This window comes from Prorops nasuta, unplaced genomic scaffold (genome assembly GCF_024137725.1).
Source record: "Prorops nasuta isolate Cenicafe-Biocafe unplaced genomic scaffold, Cenicafe_Pnas_1.2 PNAS00007, whole genome shotgun sequence".
Taxonomy (NCBI): Eukaryota; Metazoa; Arthropoda; class Insecta; order Hymenoptera; family Bethylidae; genus Prorops; species Prorops nasuta.
Genome location: NW_027116804.1, coordinates 2,301,546 through 2,318,930, shown reverse-complemented (window position 1 = coordinate 2,318,930; position 17,385 = coordinate 2,301,546). Strand labels below are relative to the sequence as shown.

Here is a 17,385-nt window from a genome sequence, read left to right as displayed (position 1 = left end):
TAATAAAGAGAATGTAGATAATGATATCAACAAGAACAATGTTGGTAAGTTACAATAAATAATTTTTGACATATACATATATATAAAAATTTTAAACATGGAACTTTAAAATTATATTTTATAAGATTTGAATTTGGATTTTTAACATTTTTTTCAGATAAAATAAAAGCCTTTATATGGCCAGATAAAGCGGTATTATTATTATTAGAGCTGTATAGAGAGAGAGAAGAAGAATTTGAACATGGTTTCAAGCGAAATAACAAAATTTGGGCCGAAATAGCAGGTCAAATAAGAGAAATAGATAAAAAATATTGCGTAACTGGTTCACAATGTTCATCAAAACTAGCTGGCCTGAAGCGTACATACAAAAATATTGTAGATTCTAACAAGAAAAGTGGTAATGGAAATACATCATGGACATTTTATCCTGTAAGTATTTTTCTTGTATATGTATATAAGTATATTAGGTTATGTCTTTTTCATACTGTACATAAAAGAAAATAATTTTAAGAAGTAATTATAACAATTTCTATCAGGTCATGGATTCCATATTTGGGACAAAGGCAGCCACTAAACCTGTTGCAGTCGCTTCAAGCGAGGGACCTATCAACTTAGTTGAACCTACTAATGATAAAGATGAATTTGGAAGTTTGGCATCATCTTCAAAAAGTAAGTTCTTGCATATAAATTTTAAACAGTTAATTATCTATTACATTTATCTATTTAAGTATATTGACATTATTGGTTCCAGCTATAAAGAAAAAGAAAAAACCTCTATCAAATACATTGGAACATTTGGTTCAAATAATGGAAGAAGAAAAAAAAGAAAAAGAAAGAGAAAAATTACTAAAAGAAAAAAGACATGAAGAAAGAAGACAAGATCGAGAAAAGAAGCATAAAGAGCAACTACAGATGCAAAACTCTTTAATATCTATATTACAGCAATTTTTAAATAAGCAGTAAGCATTTGTGATACTTATACTTATATCTGTGATTATAATTTTGTTTTTTACAATTTATGCCTAGGAATGTAGTTTATTAGTGAGATGTATTATGCAATGGGTGAAAATAAGTTTTGAGTTTATTTAAGTTATAAGTGAAACTTGTTTAAAATTACAAACGTTTTATTTAATAATTAATGTAAAAATGGCGTTAAAATATTACCAAAGATAATTGTTTTATTTTCATTGAGATAAAGAAACATGTGAAATAAATTATAGACTAGTTTAACTATTAAAAATAAAATTTATTATAAATAAACTAGTAATATAATTTGAGCAAGTATAAGGTAATCTAAATTATGTAACTCTCATTGGCAACAAATCCATAATTCTGAATCTTTTCGCAATTCCTAAGTTGCTATTATTATTACTATTGTTATTTTGTATGTACGGTTCAGGTTCATCATCATTACTTTCGTCATTAAAGAACACTTCATCATTTTGTAATACACAAATATTGTGTAAAACACAACAGGCTACTATAAATTCTGGAACCTTTTCAAGCGATGTTAAAGGTAAGCAATCCAAAAGAATTCGGAAACGTATTTTCAATTGTCCTATGGCACGTTCTATTGTCATTCTTGTGGAGGAAAGGCAATAATTAAAATTGACTTGCCGGTTGGACAAATGACCATTATCTCGAAATGGAACTATTAGATGAGGGTGGATTGGATATGCTGCGTCTCCAATAAGATGACAGTCATTAGGGAAGTAATCAGGCATATTAAGAAAATTTTGAACAGGGGAGTTCCTTAGAACTCTAGCGTCATGTACGGATCCCACTTGGCCTGCGTAACAATGCGTGAACATGCCCTTCGAATCACATACCACCTGTAAAATAATAGACGCAAATCCTTTTCTATTTATATAGGAAGCTGTATCCTGTTGCGGCGCTCGTATGCGTATATGGGACCCATCGATGGCGCCAATAACGTTGGGGAAATTGGATATATTGTAAAAGCCATTTACAACATCTATCGCATTTTCTTTAGGCCATTTAATAAATCTAGGAGCTAGGCAATGAAGAGCATATGACACGCGTCGTATGGCTCTAAAAGCTGTTGCTCTACCAACTCCAAATTTTACACTTACTGATCTGTAATGATTAGAAACTATTAATATAATTTTTTTTATAAAATCTTTTTAACTTTTTTATCTTTTATGGTAAAAGAGATAAAGTTAGTTGACTGTAGGATACTTATATCTCAGTTTAAACAGAAAAAGTTATAATTTAATTTTTACATACCTATAGGAATCAGGAGAAGCCATAAACCAGAGAGCAATAAGTAATTGCTTTTTAGCATCAATGGGCTTTTTACCACCTATTGTTGAAGTTTTAGTTAAAGATGGTCCAATAATTGATAATAACATTTCAAAGGTGGATGGATAGATTCTACAATTTTAAAATATATCATTATGAAAGAAAGGTGCAAAGAAAACCAGATATATTAACTATATACATTAAATTAAAAGGTATAATATATATAAATTTTTATATATATTAAAAATTTAAATATCTTCATTAGTTTGATATTTGCAAATATCAATTGAAAACATTCCTAACAAATAAAGAAATTAATATAACTTTTAATGTAAAAATGTTACATAAATGGAAAATGAAAATATGAAGTCCAAACCCTTTCTTACTACCATTTTTACCTAAAATGTTGCTTAAATGTTTCAGCATTATAACGAGGAATAACGCGTTCCACATAGTCCGTTATTTTCTCGACTTTTTGGAGTCCATCGCGAGACTTATGCAATGATAAAAGAGTCAAGAATATTCTTCGGTTTGCATGCGAATTATCCCTTTCATCATCTTCACTACAATCACTACAGGAGGATTCGAGTTCACTTTCACTGGAATTATTTAAAATTATTTAGGAGGATAAAATAGTTGAGGCTACAATTTTTGTAGACTGCAATTGATCAACAGCCTCCATATTTTTTCGATAAAATTTATTTATACAGGGTTTTTCTCTAACAGCGGAACATAGGATATTTCGTGTTATTTGACTATAGTAAATTTTACTGTAGTCAAATTACTGTTTTCCATTTAATTTAAATATTAAACGTAGTAACCAAGATTAATTGAGTAAAATGACATTTATAATGGATAATAAAAGCAATTAAACTAAAATAACCATTAAATTGTAACTATGTACGCTTTTTTATTAATTATAATAATGTATAGTAAGTGCTTCATTGCTATAGTTAAATAACACAATCCTATGTTCCGCTGTTAGAGAAAAACCCTGTATATACAGGGTGTTTTTCTAAGTAGCTCAAACTATATTAAAATATCATCCGAATCAATTATGCGCTCAAAGCTTTATCAGCGCGCATTAGTCATACGGAACGATTTCGAAGCGGAATGCTTCAGTAAAGCACTTTTAACGCTTTAAGCACGTCTCGGAACGCGGCCTTAGATTAAGGACTCCTTATCTAGGGAATTTTAACTGTAGCAAAATGGAGTTAGTCCTTAGCTGTCAAATGGCGCGGTTAACCTTAATTTTTAATTGTAAACAAGAATAATATTTTCGGAAAACGATTGCGGAAAAGAAGAAAGGATTTTAGTAAATAACAGAGAAGAAAAAACATCAGATGAGTATTAATTAATAACAAAACATGAAAATTATTGTAAATTTTTAAGGAAATATACTTTTTGATTATTTTATTTTTGTTACAGATGAAATCCTGTTTCTGATGAGTTTCAATGAAGGAAAAAAGTACTTATAGATCAATAAATGAAAAAGCATTAAATTATAAAGCATTTCTGTGTAGCCCAGTCATTTCAATAATTTAGACATAATGTTATAACAGTGAATGTGTAAGCGATTGGTGTATATACAATCAAGTTTTATTGTGTAAATTGGTAATGATGTACGATAATGTTTTGATTGCTACTTTTATAAATTAGAACTAGTTCAATTAACCTATCATTTATATTTCTTTCCTTAATCCAAATTCTATATACACATAGTACGTAATTACATATTCTCATATTAGTCAGATATTCTTTAATTTACTAATAAAATTACCATAATTTTATATTTGTAGAGCATAACTGTTTGTTGCAATGATTTTTATTATTCGATCAATGTAAGACAAATTGCAAAGGGTTTCTGCAAATGGCTAATTGATCCACCACATCTTTCCACACATCTTGTATGACATCTATTTTCCTTGTTAATCCCTTTTTCAAGTTTTCAACATATACCAATATTTTTGTGCTATTTTTAAATACACTTGGATATGGCTATTCTATTAACTAACTGATTTTATAAATATTAAGATGATTGGTAAACCATTGTTCTGTTAAATTTGAAAAATGGACACTTGAATATTGTGCTTATAATGTTTGGTACCTCTTCCATAGGATATCTTCTCTTTACATTTGAGAGGATGTTGTTCTCCAATACATTTAAATGTACTGCTGAATGCTTCTTGTTTTTAGCTTCAAATAATTATCCAACTTCACATTTGGATATCCATCCTCAATATATGATACATATTTTGTTACTTCTATTTGTATGTGAAATTCATTTGTTCTAAAATCTTAATTTATCTTTTTACTAGATATATATTATATCATTTTCAAAGAATTGATATGTCTTTCTATCAATCCTAACAACATCATAATAGATGTAATGAAATAAGTATTCTATATTCAAAATGGATATCTATGCGTGTAGTGGGAAAACTATTTGAAGCTAAAAACAAGATGAACTCAGCAGTATACAAATACCTTTTAAAGAACTTTATTTTCACAAGTATTATGAGAACATATCTCGCAGAAAAGATGACAAATTTTAATAGTATCATTCAAATGTCCATTTTACAAATTAAAGAAGATAATGGTTTAACAATCATTTCAACTATTACAAAAATAATTGCAGATCAGCAGTATTATCAGATCTGTGTGTATGTATAAATGATTAGAAAATTAATGTTATATGTTATAGACTAGAAGAAAATAGTGCAACAGAGCCAAATAAATGTCACACAAGATGTGGAAGGATGTGGTGGATCAATAAAACATTAGCAGAAACCCAATGCAACTTGTCTTACATTGATCGAATAATAAAAATCATTGCAAGAAACAGTTATGCCCTACAAATATAAAATTGTAGTAATTTTGTTAGTAATTTAAAGAATATATGACTAATATGAGAATATGCAATTACGTACTATGTGTATATAGAATTTGGAATAAGGGAAGAAATATAAATATTAGGTTACTTGAACTAGTTTTAATTTATAAAAGTAGCAATCAAAACATTAACGTACATCATTACTAATTTACAATAAAACTTGGTTGTATATACACCAATCGCTTACACATTCACTGTTATAACATTATGTCTAAATTATTGAAATGACTGGACTACACAGAAATTCTTTATAATTTAATGCTTTTTCATTTATTGGTCTATAAGTACTTTTTTCCTTAATTGAAACTCATCAGGAACAGAATTTCACCCGTAACAAAAATAAAATAATCAAAAAGTATATTTCCTTAAAAATTTACAATAATTTTTATGTTTTGATATTAATTAATACTCATTTGATATATTTTTCTTTCTCCGTTATTTACTAAAATCCTTTCTTCTTTTCCGCAATCGTTTTCCGAAAATATTATTCTTGTTTACGATTCGAAAATAAAGGTTAACCGCACCATTTGACAGCTGTCAGTGGCTGTCAGCTATGACACACACTGTATAACACATGGAGGTACGAAGTACACTGACATTCATCGAATCTGCTCGTGAAGAATGGCCTACTAGATTTGTAACTAGCTGGACAGCTTCAGGTCTCTAGTTCTCACCAAAGCGTAAAACGTCACGGTGACGTCAGATGACGTCACGATGACGTATTGGAGTCGTGGTGGGGAGAATAAGGAGAATCTGGTAAATTGCATATACTCGAGTGTAGCGGTTGATCGTCTTACTTTTGTCAAAAGTATATCATCTCGGGATAAAATGGTATAGTAAGAATTTTCTTCTTTCTCTGTCTAATAGCATAAGAGTGAGAGAGAAAGACATATGATACCCCATGTGCCCATTGATTCTGCTCGAGCACGTTTTTGGTATAGTGATAGGAATTTTGGTATACTGATAGAAGCGGTAATAATATAGTAATCAAACGACAGATCAATAAAAAGAAGAGGGCATATTCCAATGAGTGAAGTGTCAAAATGTGCAACTTAACCTCTGTAATTTGTATTAATTTATTAAAATAACTTGTAAGTGATGAACTTTTAATAAAATCATATTAAGTGTTATAAATTTGTATAAAAAATATGTATTTTAGTTTTAACCTATTATTGTGTAACATATGGTGTATAAAAATAACTGAAAATATATATTTTAAATTAAATTTATGTTGTTGATATTTTGTCAAGAATAACACATCATTAACTTTTATATTAATAATAAGGAGCTATATTCTTGAGTCGTAAAGTCCATTGGAGCTTGCAAGTCAACTATGGATCCCAAGCTTACAGCAATAAGATTCTACGAATAAAGAAGATGCAATTCATTATTAAAATAGATAATCGTTAACTCAGATTTTTTTGCAGAAACCTAATATCAATAGTGACAAGCTTTCGTATCTATTTCCAATTGGTGATGCTGGAAGAGAACCTCTGAGAGCTCCTGACAGCTCAACTGCCACAGGTCCAAGAAACAGCTATTTACGTAAATCTGTCCAGTGTCATGCAATACATTATCCAGAAGCCATTCTGCTATTATCCAGCTAATGTTTCTACGCAATATAATTAATTACTTATTAATTTTCAAATATACTAAATATGTAAAGAAGAAAAAGCCAATATATTAAAATCCATTTACTTACACTACATCTCATTACGTAACCATGAGTGAATATTGTTGAATGGTGACAGAACAGTTTATAGTTGCAGAATCAGAATACATTCCTGTTGTGGGTAATGTTGCTGGGTCCTTTTGTTCTTTCGCAGTATCCAAAAGCAGCAAATTTGCAATGATTTTACAATTATAGCCTATATTCGAAGAAAACTTTAATACTTAAACTTAAATTGAAGAATATTCAAATGATTAATAGTAACTCCTTACGGATTAAGATATCTTGCATTATTTTCAATTTCTGCTACCAGTGCGTATAGGCAAATTCAGTGGTAAATTGTTATTCTCATCACTTAGAGCTTGTTAATCCTGTAAGTTACGTAGCACTTTAAAGTGGGCAAACAAATCCTTACGCTGCATTATATTAGTCTTCTCTTCCTTCGCTAACTTTTGAAAATTCATATATTACTGTTATCCACGAGTATATTTACCCAGTGGCTGAAAAATATTAGAAAGAGTATGAAAATTCATTCTTAAAAGTAAGCATAAATTATTTCCATATTCATAAAGTTATACATACCTATTCTATTATTTAGCTGGATGTTAGCTGCCACGAAGACATCCATATGTAATGTGCCTGCCCTCCTTCCTTTTTAATCCAGTGTATTATCCTAATAGTTTGCTGCAGGACAGTCTTAAGTCAGAAATAGATTGAAGTGTGATAATTCGGTTCTACTTTCTCTTTACCCTGGCCTACCATGAGGAGATACTCTTTTTTATCTTGATTTTTCATAACGTAAATGATAAATAATTATTCCTGAAATAAAAACGTGCACACACACATATATATATATATATATATATATATTATTGTCTTTTCAGATTATATACTCTATTTTTTATCTTATATAATTTATTTTTTTTTTCTTTTTTTCAGTACTCCGAAAATTGATTTACGTTAAATAATATTGGTGGCCCTGAAAAGGGCCGATTTTTGGATCCGACACGTGGCAGAGCACATTCCTTTTTTATACCATGCAATCCGATCCATCTAAAAAAATACCCATTCGAAACCAACAACAGTAAAGCTCATTCAATAATCCGTCCAGTAGCCATTCCGCTCGATCACTTGATTAAGTCGATTAGGTATCGAGTTAGTCAAGTTAGCTAAGAACTCTGGGTCAGACCTAAGGCCTTCCCAGATATTCTTCGCTTGATCGAGAATCGCTGCCCTCGTCCTCGCGCCTGGCTCTATCCATCGTCTGGACATCAATGCCCAGACGTTCTCAATTAAATTGAGATCCGGTGATCGAGCGGGCCAATCCACCACTTCCAACTCCGGGTGTCGCGCAAACCACGCTCGCGTTTCGCGTGAGGTATGGATCGCTGAATTGTCCTGCACAAATCGGATCACCGGTACTTCATCCGCGGGATATACATTACGCACGCTTGGGAGAAAAATTTCTTCCAAGATGCGAATGTATTCCCGGGAATTCATACGTGGAGAAATCTCCACAAGATCACCGATATGTTCACCGGAAATCCAGCCCCATACGCCACACGATACGCGTCCAGACCGATGAGTCTGGAAGACGTGGTTTGGCTGCAACCGGGTATCGTTCGGGCGCCACACGTGCAAGGCCTGAGCCTGAGAGGGCAACGATATGAAAACCTTTTCATCGGTCCATATCGTAGCCTTCCAATCTGCACGGCTCCGCGAAAGATTCGCGAGGGCATAGCCAACTCTCTGCTCACGGTGAGCAGGAGTTAATGGGATTTTACGCGCTGGACGACGGCAGTGAATACCTGCAGAGTGTAAACGCCGCAGGCCGGTGGTCACTGAAGCTGGATAATCTATCTCCTCCACTATGTCGCTGACACTAGCGAAGGGATCTTCTTCGATCCTGCTCAGCAGCTGCTGGTCATCGATCTCCGAAGTCCTTTTCTGCCCTCTGTTCTCCGCTCTCCGGTCACGCAGTGCGTGGTCTCCGCCTTCGCGGTACCGACGTATCCAGCGCCTGACGGTGGTCTCGTGTGCCCCGCAGAGTACAGCGATCTCACTCGCGCTTTTCCCGCACTCAAAATAGCCAATGGCTCTTCCTCTGGTAGCCTCACTATGCTGTGACATCGTCGACGTATCCAATAGATATGAATGTTATAACAAATTAACGTTATTATCGATACTTCTAATTCAATAATCGAGGCATTATTCACTTTTATCTATAATAACGTTAATTTGTTATAACATTCATATCTATTGGATACGTCGACGATGTCACAGCATAGTGAGGCTACCAGAGGAAGAGCCATTGGCTATTTTGAGTGCGGGAAAAGCGCGAGTGAGATCGCTGTACTCTGCGGGGCACACGAGACCACCGTCAGGCGCTGGATACGTCGGTACCGCGAAGGCGGAGACCACGCACTGCGTGACCGGAGAGCGGAGAACAGAGGGCAGAAAAGGACTTCGGAGATCGATGACCAGCAGCTGCTGAGCAGGATCGAAGAAGATCCCTTCGCTAGTGTCAGCGACATAGTGGAGGAGATAGATTATCCAGCTTCAGTGACCACCGGCCTGCGGCGTTTACACTCTGCAGGTATTCACTGCCGTCGTCCAGCGCGTAAAATCCCATTAACTCCTGCTCACCGTGAGCAGAGAGTTGGCTATGCCCTCGCGAATCTTTCGCGGAGCCGTGCAGATTGGAAGGCTACGATATGGACCGATGAAAAGGTTTTCATATCGTTGCCCTCTCAGGCTCAGGCCTTGCACGTGTGGCGCCCGAACGATACCCGGTTGCAGCCAAACCACGTCTTCCAGACTCATCGGTCTGGACGCGTATCGTGTGGCGTATGGGGCTGGATTTCCGGTGAACATATCGGTGATCTTGTGGAGATTTCTCCACGTATGAATTCCCGGGAATACATTCGCATCTTGGAAGAAATTTTTCTCCCAAGCGTGCGTAATGTATATCCCGCGGATGAAGTACCGGTGATCCGATTTGTGCAGGACAATTCAGCGATCCATACCTCACGCGAAACGCGAGCGTGGTTTGCGCGACACCCGGAGTTGGAAGTGGTGGATTGGCCCGCTCGATCACCGGATCTCAATTTAATTGAGAACGTCTGGGCATTGATGTCCAGACGATGGATAGAGCCAGGCGCGAGGACGAGGGCAGCGATTCTCGATCAAGCGAAGAATATCTGGGAAGGCCTTAGGTCTGACCCAGAGTTCTTAGCTAACTTGACTAACTCGATACCTAATCGACTTAATCAAGTGATCGAGCGGAATGGCTACTGGACGGATTATTGAATGAGCTTTACTGTTGTTGGTTTCGAATGGGTATTTTTTTAGATGGATCGGATTGCATGGTATAAAAAAGGAATGTGCTCTGCCACGTGTCGGATCCAAAAATCGGCCCTTTTCAGGGCCACCAATATTATTTAACGTAAATCAATTTTCGGAGTACTGAAAAAAAGAAAAAAAAAATAAATTATATAAGATAAAAAATAGAGTATATAATCTGAAAAGACAATAATATATATATATATATATATATATATGTGTGTGTGCACGTTTTTATTTCAGGAATAATTATTTATCATTTACGTTATGAAAAATCAAGATAAAAAAGAGTATCTCCTCATGGTAGGCCAGGGTAAAGAGAAAGTAGAACCGAATTATCACACTTCAATCTATTTCTGACTTAAGACTGTCCTGCAGCAAACTATTAGGATAATACACTGGATTAAAAAGGAAGGAGGGCAGGCACATTACATATGGATGTCTTCGTGGCAGCTAACATCCAGCTAAATAATAGAATAGGTATGTATAACTTTATGAATATGGAAATAATTTATGCTTACTTTTAAGAATGAATTTTCATACTCTTTCTAATATTTTTCAGCCACTGGGTAAATATACTCGTGGATAACAGTAATATATGAATTTTCAAAAGTTAGCGAAGGAAGAGAAGACTAATATAATGCAGCGTAAGGATTTGTTTGCCCACTTTAAAGTGCTACGTAACTTACAGGATTAACAAGCTCTAAGTGATGAGAATAACAATTTACCACTGAATTTGCCTATACGCACTGGTAGCAGAAATTGAAAATAATGCAAGATATCTTAATCCGTAAGGAGTTACTATTAATCATTTGAATATTCTTCAATTTAAGTTTAAGTATTAAAGTTTTCTTCGAATATAGGCTATAATTGTAAAATCATTGCAAATTTGCTGCTTTTGGATACTGCGAAAGAACAAAAGGACCCAGCAACATTACCCACAACAGGAATGTATTCTGATTCTGCAACTATAAACTGTTCTGTCACCATTCAACAATATTCACTCATGGTTACGTAATGAGATGTAGTGTAAGTAAATGGATTTTAATATATTGGCTTTTTCTTCTTTACATATTTAGTATATTTGAAAATTAATAAGTAATTAATTATATTGCGTAGAAACATTAGCTGGATAATAGCAGAATGGCTTCTGGATAATGTATTGCATGACACTGGACAGATTTACGTAAATAGCTGTTTCTTGGACCTGTGGCAGTTGAGCTGTCAGGAGCTCTCAGAGGTTCTCTTCCAGCATCACCAATTGGAAATAGATACGAAAGCTTGTCACTATTGATATTAGGTTTCTGCAAAAAAATCTGAGTTAACGATTATCTATTTTAATAATGAATTGCATCTTCTTTATTCGTAGAATCTTATTGCTGTAAGCTTGGGATCCATAGTTGACTTGCAAGCTCCAATGGACTTTACGACTCAAGAATATAGCTCCTTATTATTAATATAAAAGTTAATGATGTGTTATTCTTGACAAAATATCAACAACATAAATTTAATTTAAAATATATATTTTCAGTTATTTTTATACACCATATGTTACACAATAATAGGTTAAAACTAAAATACATATTTTTTATACAAATTTATAACACTTAATATGATTTTATTAAAAGTTCATCACTTACAAGTTATTTTAATAAATTAATACAAATTACAGAGGTTAAGTTGCACATTTTGACACTTCACTCATTGGAATATGCCCTCTTCTTTTTATTGATCTGTCGTTTGATTACTATATTATTACCGCTTCTATCAGTATACCAAAATTCCTATCACTATACCAAAAACGTGCTCGAGCAGAATCAATGGGCACATGGGGTATCATATGTCTTTCTCTCTCACTCTTATGCTATTAGACAGAGAAAGAAGAAAATTCTTACTATACCATTTTATCCCGAGATGATATACTTTTGACAAAAGTAAGACGATCAACCGCTACACTCGAGTATATGCAATTTACCAGATTCTCCTTATTCTCCCCACCACGACTCCAATACGTCATCGTGACGTCATCTGACGTCACCGTGACGTTTTACGCTTTGGTGAGAACTAGAGACCTGAAGCTGTCCAGCTAGTTACAAATCTAGTAGGCCATTCTTCACGAGCAGATTCGATGAATGTCAGTGTACCTGGAGGGAGCATATGGCTTGTTTCGTCCTATAAATGTGAAGCAATGTGGTGGGGGAAAATGGCTGGCCGCCATCTATGATTGTTGATACATATAGCAGAGATGAAACGGGAGATTGCTCATGCGAGGTCCCGAACCCGAGGCAATCCCTACCGGTAGGCGGCGCTGGTGTTGGCAAACGCGTGTCTCAGGTCCATCTAACCCCTAACGCCATCTATCGGAAGAGACCACGAAGCACGAGCGTTAAGCTTAGAATAGGGTAAAACATATATGCATTGTTGCCAGAAAGCGGAATAAAGAGAGAGCGGAGATATTTTCTCGGACCTCTCTGTCTTTCTCGCTGTTAGCTTCTAGCAGAAGAGTCGAGGCAAAATCTTTCCGTTTCGCTTTGCCGAAAATCTACCAATATTCGATGTCATTTATATTTGCAGGCCAATGCCTTTATACATGATTTTTTCAGCATATTTATTTATCAGCATTGATTTATTTAAATCAATAATAAATTAAGGAAATGCGTATTTGATATATAATAATTATTTTAACTATAATTTCATCGTTATATTTCGCTTATTTCCGTAAAATCTGAATTTCTTTAGTTTATTATTGATTATTGTAAGTCAATGGCCATTAAAAAAAATTTAATCTTAAAAAAAAAAAGAAAAGTACCGTTCAGGAATCGAACCCGGACCCACAAATCGCCACGCTATTACCTTACCGCCTAGACCACGAGGCTTCTTCAGTGCACCGTAAACAGATAGTCTTTTTAAGGGCTTGAAATCTTCTTTTAAACCATATAAATAAACGAGCAACCGACAGCTTTATTCATTATTATTCTGTCATAATGGTACACAAATTAAGGAATAATTATATTTTGAATAGTTTTCAAAAGCTTTTCCAATAGCCAAGAACGAAGATAAATAATCAACGCTCGCAGTTTCCGTTCTTGGTTATTGGAAAAGCTTTTGAAAATCTACATTATATAATTATTCTTTAATTTGTGTACCATTATGATAGAATAATAATGAATAAAGATGTCGGTTCTTCGTTTATTTATATGGTTCAATAGAAGATTTCAAGCCCTTAAAAAGACTATCTGTTTACGGTGCACTGAAGAAGCCTCGTGGTCTAAGAGGTAAGGTAATCGCGTGGCGATTCGTGGGTCCGGGTTCGATTCCTGATCGGTACTTTTCTTTTTTTTTAAGATTAAATTTTTTTAAATTGCCATTGACTTACAATAATCAATAATAAACTAAAGAAATGCAGATTTTACGGAAATAGGCGAAATATAACGATGAAATTATAGTTAAAATAATTATTATATATCAAATACGCATTTCCTTAATTTATTATTGATTTAAATAAGTCAATGCTGATAAATAAATATGCTGAAAAAATCATGTACAAAGGCATTGGCCTGCAAATATAAATGACATCGAATATTGGTAGATTTTCGGCAAAGCGAAACGGAAAGATTTTGCCTCGACTCTTCTGCTAGAAGCTAACAGCGAGAAAGACAGAGAGGTCCGAGAAAATATCTCCGCTCTCTCTTTATTCTGCTTTCTGGCAACAATGCATATATGTTTTACCCTATTCTAAGCTTAACGCTCGTGCTTCGTGGTCTCTTCCGATAGATGGCGTTAGGGGTTAGATGGACCTGAGACACGCGTTTGCCAACACCAGCGCCGCCTACCGGTAGGGATTGCCTCGGGACCTCGCATGAGCAATCTCCCGTTTCATCTCTGCATATAGCACATAATAACATATATATATGTTATATTTTGGACTCCACAATCCCGTGACTGAAGACAAAATTAATATCACGGAACTTTGTGGTTCATGGTCCGGTACGTTTCTGGTAATCCATTGTTCATTACGTGCTTTATTACTTTGCTACTCTCAAACTGCTAAATCCTACAATTTTTAAGAAATATGGTTGAGCCAGCAGGTAAAAGCAGAGATGAAACGGGAGATTGCTCATGCGAGGTCCCGAGGCAATCCCTACCGGTAGGCGGCGCTGGTGTTGGCAAACGCGTGTCTCAGGTCCATCTAACCCCTAACGTCATCTATCGGAAGAGACCACGAAGCACGAGCGTTAAGCTTAGAATAGGGTAAAACATATATGCATTGTTGCCAGAAAGCGGAATAAAGAGAGAGCGGAGATATTTTCTCGGACCTCTCTGTCTTTCTCGCTGTTAGCTTCTAGCAGAAGAGTCGAGGCAAAATCTTTCCGTTTCGCTTTGCCGAAAATCTACCAATATTCGATGTCATTTATATTTGCAGGCCAATGCCTTTATACATGATTTTTTCAGCATATTTATTTATCAGCATTGACTTATTTAAATCAATAATAAATTAAGGAAATGCGTATTTGATATATAATAATTATTTTAACTATAATTTCATCGTTATATTTCGCTTATTTCCGTAAAATCTGCATTTCTTTAGTTTATTATTGATTATTGTAAGTCAATGGCAATTTAAAAAAATTTAATCTTAAAAAAAAAAGAAAAGTACCGATCAGGAATCGAACCCGGACCCACGAATCGCCACGCGATTACCTTACCGCCTAGACCACGAGGCTTCTTCAGTGCACCGTAAACAGATAGTCTTTTTAAGGGCTTGAAATCTTCTATTGAACCATATAAATAAACGAAGAACCGACATCTTTATTCATTATTATTCTATAATAATGGTACACAAATTAAAGAATAATTATATAATGTAGATTTTCAAAAGCTTTTCCAATAACCAAGAACGGAAACTGCGAGCGTTGATTATTTATCTTCGTTCTTGGCTATTGGAAAAGCTTTTGAAAACTATTCAAAATATAATTATTCCTTAATTTGTGTACCATTATGACAGAATAATAATGAATAAAGCTGTCGGTTGCTCGTTTATTTATATGGTTTAAAAGAAGATTTCAAGCCCTTAAAAAGACTATCTGTTTACGGTGCGCTGAAGAAGCTTCGTGGTCTAGGCGGTAAGGTAATCGCGTGGCGATTCGTGGGTCCGGGTTCGATTCCTGATCGGTACTTTTCTTTTTTTTTTAAGATTAAATTTTTTTAAATTGCCATTGACTTACAATAATCAATAATAAACTAAAGAAATGCAGATTTTACGGAAATAAGCGAAATATAACGATGAAATTATAGTTAAAATAATTATTATATATCAAATACGCATTTCCTTAATTTATTATTGATTTAAATAAGTCAGTGCTGATAAATAAATATGCTGAAAAAATCATGTATAAAGGCATTGGCCTGCAAATATAAATGACATCGAATATTGGTAGATTTTCGGCAAAGCGAAACGGAAAGATTTTGCCTCGACTCTTCTGCTAGAAGCTAACAGCGAGAAAGACAGAGAGGTCCGAGAAAATATCTCCGCTCTCTCTTTATTCCGCTTTCTGGCAACAATGCATATATGTTTTACCCTATTCTAAGCTTAACGCTCGTGCTTCGTGGTCTCTTCCGATAGATGGCGTTAGGGGTTAGATGGACCTGAGACACGCGTTTGCCAACACCAGCGCCGCCTACCGGTAGGGATTGCCTCGGGACCTCGCATGAGGAATCTCCCGTTTCATCTCTGGTAAAAGTAAGTGAAGTATATTTTTCCATTTTTATTTTTAAAGATTAAATATGAAATACTGTACATTGTTACATTTGAATGTTTTAAATTGCAGATGGCGTCAAAGATGATAATGAGGAAATAAAAGAAGCTCTCAAACTATTGGAAGCATATGTAAATAAAAATGATAATAATGAAAATACAAGTATTATAAAGGAGAGAATAAAAAGCTTAAATGACAAAATGAATCAAAGGGAAAATGTAAAAAAAAATATGGAGCATAATATAGAAAATGTAGGACAAAATGCAGAAAACACAGAGCAAAATGTACAAAATATAGATAAAGATGTACAAAATATAGATAAAAATGTACAAAATATAGATAAAGATGTACAAAATATAGACAAAAATGTACAAAATATAGATAAAAATGTACAAAATCACATAAAAAAGAACTGTCCGCAGAACAGTCAGGAGAATAGAGGTATTTGTTTTAATTCATTTTTTACTGAATGTAATAAGCACTATTAAAAAAATATTTCAATTAGTTGTAGCTAACAGAAGAAGAGGAATGGGACGGGGAAGAGCTAGAGCTTATTGGAAAAACCGCAGAGGGAAAAGCTTGGTGCATCAAACATACCAAACATTCTATATATAAATTGAATTACATACATTTTTATATTACGTTTTTGTGTTTGTAAGTATTAGTCTCTAAATCAATTGTTATAGTATTTCAATAAATTAAAAAATTAATAATATTTTAATTAATGTTTCATTTTAGGTTAAATGTATTTTATGATATTGATGAAGAATTTTAGAAAGCAGTTATTCGCAAGAAGAAAAATAAAGTTATTTATGTTACAAGCAGCTATTCGCAAGAAGAAACAAAGTTATTTACGTTACAAGCAGCTATTCACAAGAAAAATAATGTTATTTATGTTACAAGCAGCTATTCGCAAGAAGAGACATAAAGTTATTTATGTTACAAGCAGCTATTCGCAAGAAGAAAAATAAAGTTATTTATGTTACAAGCAGCTATTCGCAAGAAGAGACATAAAGTTATTTATGTTACAAGCAGCTATTCGCAAGAAGAAAAATAAAGTTATTTATGTTACAAGCAGCTATTCGCAAGAAGAAACAAAGTTATTTACGTTACAAGCAGCTATTCACAAGAAAAATAATGTTATTTATGTTACAAGCAGCTATTCGCAAGAAGAGACATAAAGTTATTTATGTTACAAGCAGCTATTCGCAAGAAGAAAAATAAAGTTATTTATGTTACAAGCTGCTAGTAAAAAGAAATTCATACGTGTATAGTAAAAGATGTACGTTGTTTTAATTTAATTTCAAATGACTGATTAGTTCTTACTCATATATTTTTAAAGTAATACTGCGTTGAGGCATTATCATAAATGTAATATTTAAATAAATATTCAGACTTTTTTATTATTAACAATGACTTATTCTATCATTCATTAACACCTTGATTACAATTATAAGGCATTA

General features: G+C 33.9%; 1 protein-coding gene and 1 long non-coding RNA gene across 2 annotated transcripts; one reads left to right on the top strand and one right to left on the bottom strand.

Annotated features, from left to right (window-relative positions):
- Positions 1-1,298: 1,298 nt before the first annotated feature.
- Positions 1,299-2,856, bottom strand: LOC136774841 (putative nuclease HARBI1). Its single transcript, XM_066729324.1, has 3 exons — positions 2,661-2,856; positions 2,248-2,394; positions 1,299-2,097 (listed from the first exon to the last, which is right to left on the bottom strand). Exons 2-3 carry the CDS (start codon positions 2,370-2,372, stop codon positions 1,299-1,301), a joined length of 924 nt encoding a protein of 307 aa, XP_066585421.1. The 5' UTR covers positions 2,373-2,394; positions 2,661-2,856.
- A 13,434-nt stretch (positions 2,857-16,290) lies between these two features.
- On the top strand, positions 16,291-17,128 carry LOC136775094 (uncharacterized). The gene is made up of 3 exons (XR_010822878.1): positions 16,291-16,363; positions 16,428-16,576; positions 16,661-17,128. It is a non-coding gene; the product is annotated as an uncharacterized lncRNA (long non-coding RNA).
- Positions 17,129-17,385: the final 257 nt, after the last annotated feature.

What these genes read in the sequence shown, in the direction of transcription:
- LOC136774841 (XM_066729324.1), bottom strand. Translation starts at nt 2,372, where the DNA reads ATGTTATTATCAATTATTGGACCATCTTTAACTAAAACTTCAACAATA. An exon ending in GCTTCTCCTGATTCCTATAG is followed by an intron (nt 2,098 to 2,247) that starts GTATGTAAAAAT and finishes TAATCATTACAG; the next exon opens with ATCAGTAAGTGTAAAATTTG.